The sequence below is a fragment of the Pteropus alecto genome, unplaced genomic scaffold (genome assembly GCF_000325575.1).
Source record: "Pteropus alecto unplaced genomic scaffold, ASM32557v1 scaffold35, whole genome shotgun sequence".
NCBI classification, from domain to species: Eukaryota; Metazoa; Chordata; class Mammalia; order Chiroptera; family Pteropodidae; genus Pteropus; species Pteropus alecto.
In genome coordinates, this window is record NW_006437828.1 from 12,940,266 (window position 1) to 12,947,021 (window position 6,756).

Genomic DNA, 6,756 nt, shown 5'->3' on the forward strand with positions numbered 1-6,756 from the left:
ATGTTTCAGGGCTGACGGGCGGCGCTTCGAATATGGAAGGCTGCGACTTTAACTTGTGCCCTGCCAGACCCAGGATCCTTGGGGGGTCGGTAAAACACGGGTGTGCATACCCATGCCTGCACACGCTCGCACACATGCTCACACATGTGCACACATGCACATACACCCATGCAGAGATACACGTAGGCACGTGTGTGCACATACATATTCACACACAGAACGCAATGCTTGCACATGTGTATACATGCACATATTTACACACACATACAGAGATGCACGTACACATGCACATGCACACATATACACACATTCATGCACAGAGACACATACACATGCTCGCACACATACATACTCACACATACACTCACATGCACATATATACATGGACACACAAATACACATACACACGTACATATATATATATATACATACACATAAACATATACACAGATAAACATATGCATACACGGACAGGTATATACACATACACATGTATACATATATACAATGTACACACATACGCATATACTTACCAACACATATACACAACATACACATATACACATACACATACATACATATACAGGTACTCACGTGTACACGCGTACACACAAAAACACATACACATAGATACACATATCCTATAACACTTTATATATTATCCCGCTATGTGTCCCTTGTTCTCAAGAAAATAGCTCATTTAAGCAAAAAATCTAAATCTTTGATAAAGTTTGGTTCCAGATAAAATTTCCATATTTCATTCGTGCTTATTTTAAAAGGACAAATATGGCAAGTGCTGGCTTGAGCTTAAATCTAAAGAACAGTTACCTGTTCTGATTTTTGTGTTTTCAGTTACTTTAGAGTGAAAACAGTATAATGTATTTTTTCTTTTTGCTGGAGACGCAGAATGTTTAAATGCCCACATGCGGTGCCTCAAAATCATTTGGATTCCTTTTGCATTTATGAATCTTTAAGTGTGATGTTTGAACTGGATATTTTTTTAGAACAAAGATGCAGCTTATCTGTCTGTCTTTTTACCACTCCATCGGTGACCGTTTTGACAGCTCTGAGTGGGGAATGGGGAAGTTGGCTGCTTCGTTAGACTCGAAAGGCGTTGACCAGTGTCGGCTGCAGGAAGATGAGGGTTCTCTGTCCGGCCGTCGGTGTGACCTCTGCTCATTAGCGGATAGTTGGACATCACAGCTAAAACACCCCGCACGTTATTTGGGATTCTACTTTAATCTAAGCAATGCCAGCGTTTCTTTTTCTTCTTGAGAAATAAGTTATAGTGCCAGCCTTCAATGAATGCACAGAGAGTCATTATCTAGGAAAACTGTATTTAGAAATAGTTCATTTTAGAATGAAACCATATTAAGAAATAGTTCATTCACGTAGAAAGGTTCTTCAAACTGTGTAGGTAAAGTCTAGTAGACAGTGAAAAATGAAATGTTTATAGAATTCACAGTGGAATGAAGAGCTTTTCAGAAGTGCTAAGCATTGAAGGAGCAGAAAAAAAAAATGTGATTTTTCCCCATTCTACTCTATTTAAAGCACAAAAGTACGTTGTTTTAAACGTTTAACTTAAATTTTACCATTTGGATATTTATCATCTATATACAATATATTTTGATCTTACATAAAGTTAGTTTTCTGTTATTTCTTACAGTTTCCAACTACTACCAATCGTCAAAATTGCACAACATAATTCATCTAAGCTTTTCTAAATTTACTTGCCAGTGGGAAGGTATTAATAGTTTCCTTTATTCCCGAAATTTTCTTCTGAGTACTTTTCAGAAAACCAAATTACATTTCCTCATGTTATACATGTAACTTCAAATATAGTAATCATAAAATTAAATCATAAATGAAAATTTAGTTTTTTATTCGTTTGAAGTTGAAAGTGTGCATGGATTTTAAATTGAACTGATTTATCTGCTAGGTAAAACCAAAGCAAAAGATTAAAATACTCAATTGGAAATCGAGTCATTACTCGTTTTTTCGACCTTAGCCTGGTTCATCGCAATGCGGAGCCCACCTCTCGCTCTGCTGTTGGGGTGATCTCCCCTGTGAGCGGCTCTGTTTTCCAGCCTACAGTTGAAGTAAGCACTTTTACTAGTAGGGTTTTAAAGATTTTTTTTAAAATTTAAATTATAAAGTAATAAAATCAGAAGCGATACAATTATTGGAACATGGAAAGCAAAGTGTGCTCGCGATGATATTACTGCTTTAAAAATAGTTTTGTGCCTATTTTTCCTGATGTAGTTGACTACGATTCTATTATCGGACCCTGTCATAGCTTCCAAAACACAACTCTGGCCATATTTTCCAATATTTGGGATGATGAATATATATTTCATAGTCAGAAATGAAGTCGTGTTGTCAGATAGTGGTGATAAGATTCAGGTTCTAGTACTTTCCTACACTTCGCTGAGCACATCCAGGGGAACTCGACTGCACGTGTGGGAAGCCACGTGGAGGAGACAGAGGTTCTGGCATATGGGGGCGCCCGCCCCCGAAGCGTAGGGTCGCCGAAGGGGGTGGTGACTCCACTGGTCAGTCTTTACACTTGACCACACCCGGAAATTGTGCATGAGCACCTCCGTTCCAGAGGGCCATAAAAAAGGCAGACTCTCCATGCCAGCTCTCCCTCAGCCATCATGAATTGTACCTTCTGGTTTACCTTCTGAATGGCACTGACGACACTCTTTGGCTTTCTTCATGCTTGATGTGCCTCCTGAGCATTTGTTCCTCCCTTGAATAGACTGTTATCTCCATGACGTGGGACTTTGTCTTTTTAGCTTCTATACCTTTGGTGCCCAGAATAGAGTGTGGCACACGCTGTGCGTTCGATAAAAATGAACTAAAAGGACGATGGAAAATGTGAAAACTGAAATTTAGGTAAATGGAATGAACTGAAGGTTGGCATAGAGAATACGGACAGATAAGAGTTGTTTTCAAAACAAAATATATATGTTTATTTTATGTATTTAATGTAGTTCTGGGGGTTTAAGCAAAGACACATGAGCGGGAAAGAAATTACGAAGGGAGATGTCTAAAAACTATAGCTGCCTTAAATCACTGTAACGACTGACGATAGCAATGGTGTCGACGTTCTGGTTTGTACACTTATCGCTTTCAAAAATAATGCGCATCAGGCGCCAAGCGAAGTGCCTTGCGGGATTCCTGCCGTGCGGCGCCCCTGCCGGCGACACTCAGTGGGAGGCCTCGCAGAGCGGGAGGTTCGGGCCACCGCGCACTTGACACGCCTGAGCGGTCCAGGCGGTTCGCACGGCTTACGCTTCAGGAAGCCGAGAGGCCCCTCTAGAAACGGAGCACGCTCAGTTTGGTTTACTCCAGAAGGCTTCCGATCGCTCTGACCCCGATTTGACGAATTTTACCGATATCCGCGACCTTCCCTAGAGAAAGCGTTGTACGGACATGTGGGGAGCGTCTGTGTAATGCTACCTGGATGACAGTCACTCTGATATTGTAGAGAATGTCTCAATAATCAGGAAAGAAAAGCATCCGTTAATGTCCCCCATTTGCTATTAACTTTCTCCCTGATGGGGGCGACTCTCGTTCCTTCACGCCCGTGTTCATCGGCGTCAGCCGCGGGGTTGTCAGGTGGAAGACACGTCGGATGCCCTCTCGGAGCGGCAGGCCCGCCAGCCCTCGGATTTAATGCACCTCATCTGACTATGGGGGTCCCCGGCGGAAGGGGAGCCAGGCAGTTCTTGCTTTCCTTGTACCGAGCCTTTTTTTAACCCGGCCTTTTTCAGCCTGTTTCTGTAAAACATTTACTCACGTGGAATGACATCTTCTCGCTTAAGCCACCACACACAGGCCACCTTTGTTATTGTCTCTGTTTCAGAGAGGACACGTTAAGGTTCACATATTTATTTAGCCACGAAGTCGGCAGAACAGGTCGGCGCCCAGGCCTGTGACCGTCCCCCGCTTCGCGTCCCCCGGCTGTCCCCGTGAGTGATCTGTGGGGCAGCTTCACGTTTGCTCTCGGCTGAGGCCGTCACACAAGGGCAGCGCTGCGCTTTCGTTAAAGACGTCTTCCGTGAATAACTGGGGCTGTTTTCTGTTTTGTAATTATTCAGGGTTGGTGCAAACGTGCAGTTCTCCTGCGAGGACAATTACGTGCTCCAGGGATCCAAAAGCATAACCTGTCAGAGAGTCACGGGGACACTGGCTGCGTGGAGCGACCATCGGCCGATTTGCCGAGGTGAGGAGGGCGCGAGGCGGGCATCCCCCGGATTCTGGCTGTCGTCGGGTTGGCACGCTTCTCTGCGTATGCGCCGGGATTCATGCACCAACACCGTGGCTAGACTGCAAAACTCGGTCGTGCTGCGTGTTTTCGTAGCGATGGCGGATAAGAGAGAATGGTTGCTCGACATTTGTTAGGAGGCTGACATGTCCAGGGATATTCGTGGTTCTGAATTTCAGGAAAGATACGACCAGATCTCATCCTCCAACTCACACTCATTCTCAGTGTAACTGGGCAGTCCTCCGTCTGCGTGTGTGCACACAGCCTGCTCACGTCTGAGAGCACGTTACACGCCAGCTCCCTGCTGATCCAGAACGATCCTTGTCGGGGACACCGGAGTCACTGCCGGGGTGGTGATATCGGTGACAAAGGGAGTTTGTCAGCGTGATCTCAGGTCACCGTGTCCGTGGTAAATTCTCTTAAACTGATCTCTGATAATTTTAGCAGAACAAAACATGTCACCACCCTCTTCTTCTTTAAAGAGGTCAAGGTATCGAGTTGTCACTTCTGTGAAGTAGGTGAACAATCTGCCAGACTTACAGAGGCCATGGTGAGCCTGGCAAGAACCGTTGGCAGTTTCAATACGAAAACGTAATCAAATTCAAAGTAAAAATTAGAACTTTGTTTTTGTTTTGTTTTGCATTTTGGCCATAAAATAATTTGAGCAAATTGTCGGTTTCGAGGGGAGAAAAAAGTAGCACTAAGTTGATCGAGGAATCAAAAGGCAAGTTTTATATACAAGACTGTCTTATCCTTCTAGTCTTTTTCGGGCAAATGGATTTATAAAGTTTTATTTTAAACAATGTCAGTTATTTCTTATAAAATGAAGTCGTAACCAAATACATTGCTAGCTGTATCCAAAGTAAAAGTCCAGTATTGCACATTTACTCTACGGTACCCCTCACCTCTAACCACTGGTGGCTTTTTACCTATAGAAAACACAGCCATGTAGCATCCGGGCACGCCTGCGGGCGGCGTGGGGTGGGAGAGATCTGGCTGCAGGTGGCCGTGTCCTGTGAAACGGAGGTCCTTCCTGGACAAGCACTAATCCCCGGTCAAGAAAATGTGAATGGCTGTGTCCTGCTCTTTTCTGTCACGAGACTACTTCGTATATTGTGTAATACTAAAAAGCGACATTATTAGGTTTTCAAAGGAACCGTACAAAATTCACGTTCCCACCGAGTGGCGGTGAAGTACAGTGCTCCCAGTTACAAATGAGGACTCAGGGGCGGGTAGCGTGCTTCCCCTGAGGAAAAGATCGTGCGTTTATTCTTTTATTTTTTTTCTCGCTCTTTTACACCAGAAATATGTCATTATTTTAAAAGCCCAAACCAGACAAAACTAGTCAATACACATCTGTTTCAAACTGATACTTCAGAGTAACGTAAAGGAAATCTGTGTGTAGGGTATTATTTGATTCCTATTTTTTATTCCATGGCTTTGCCGGTTTTTGCCCTGAGTCTCAGGTCAGATCGAAACACCATGTCGGCATCCCGCCCCCGTGGTGCCACCGGACGCGGAGTCAGACCCTCGGTGCTGAGCGCACAGCCTCTCCGTCCAGGTTAGGGTCTGGCGGTCCCCTCCGCCCTGCTCAGCCCGCCGCTGCCCTTAGGATTAGGCGCCTCTCAGTGTCCTGCTCTCATAGACTCCTGAGTCCTACCCAGTCACATCTGAGAGGAGGGACGCTCCCTCAGGTCCTCCGCCCGCGGCGCGGCTTGTTCGGGCTGGTGTCCTGTGAATGTGACATCACTGCTCACCTCTGTCCTCCACGTCCAGAAGCAGAGTGCTCGCCTGACTCACCTGCTCCTCCCTCCCCGGCTAGTGGGTCCTCACACGGGGGGCAACTTCATCTGCACGGGGTGGTCCTCTGGCCCTCGTTCAGTTGATCACTTTTAACTTTCTGAAATAATGAGCAGTGATAACTGAAAACAGTCCTTAAGAAAGTGTTTTCATAGAGGACATGTGTATCAAATCTGTACGCTTTCACGAGAGCGGATGGTGTCTGCGGCACGATAACAAACGATGTTCTAAAAACCTACTATATATCTATATCTTATCGATATATCAATATATAGATATAGATATATAGTAGGTTTTTAAAACATCATTTGTTATAGTGCCCCAGACACCATCCGCTCTCGTGAAAGCATATATAGATATATATATAGATATATAGATATAGATATAAATATAGATATAGATATAGATATAGATATAGATGTAGAAGAGAGAGAGATAGAGATAGAAATAGACATAATGACCTTTTAGCCCCTTCTGCTGCTGTGAAGGAGAAGCTCGTAAGAGGCATCTGTGAAGCTTGTGCCTCTGTGGTTCTTCAGCCAAATGCGTGGCGCTGGCGGGGACGATGGCTGGTCGACAGGGCAGCGGCCAGGAGGAACTGGGCGTACAGCAGAGAGTGAAGACAAGCTGGAGCCTGCCAGGCTCTCTCCATCTGCCCTGCCGACTAAAATGCACTGCAGAGA

The 6,756-nt window shown here is 44.8% G+C and overlaps 1 protein-coding gene across 1 annotated transcript in view; it reads left to right on the forward strand.

The window, feature by feature from the left end:
* Nucleotides 1-6,756, forward strand: part of CSMD1 (CUB and Sushi multiple domains 1) — a 1,232,804-nt gene that overhangs the window by 905,317 nt on the left and 320,731 nt on the right. The window contains exon 13 of the mRNA XM_015591800.1: nucleotides 4,107-4,231. Within this exon, the coding sequence (XP_015447286.1) occupies nucleotides 4,107-4,231 (125 nt within the window). The remainder of the gene's footprint in view (nucleotides 1-4,106; nucleotides 4,232-6,756) is intronic.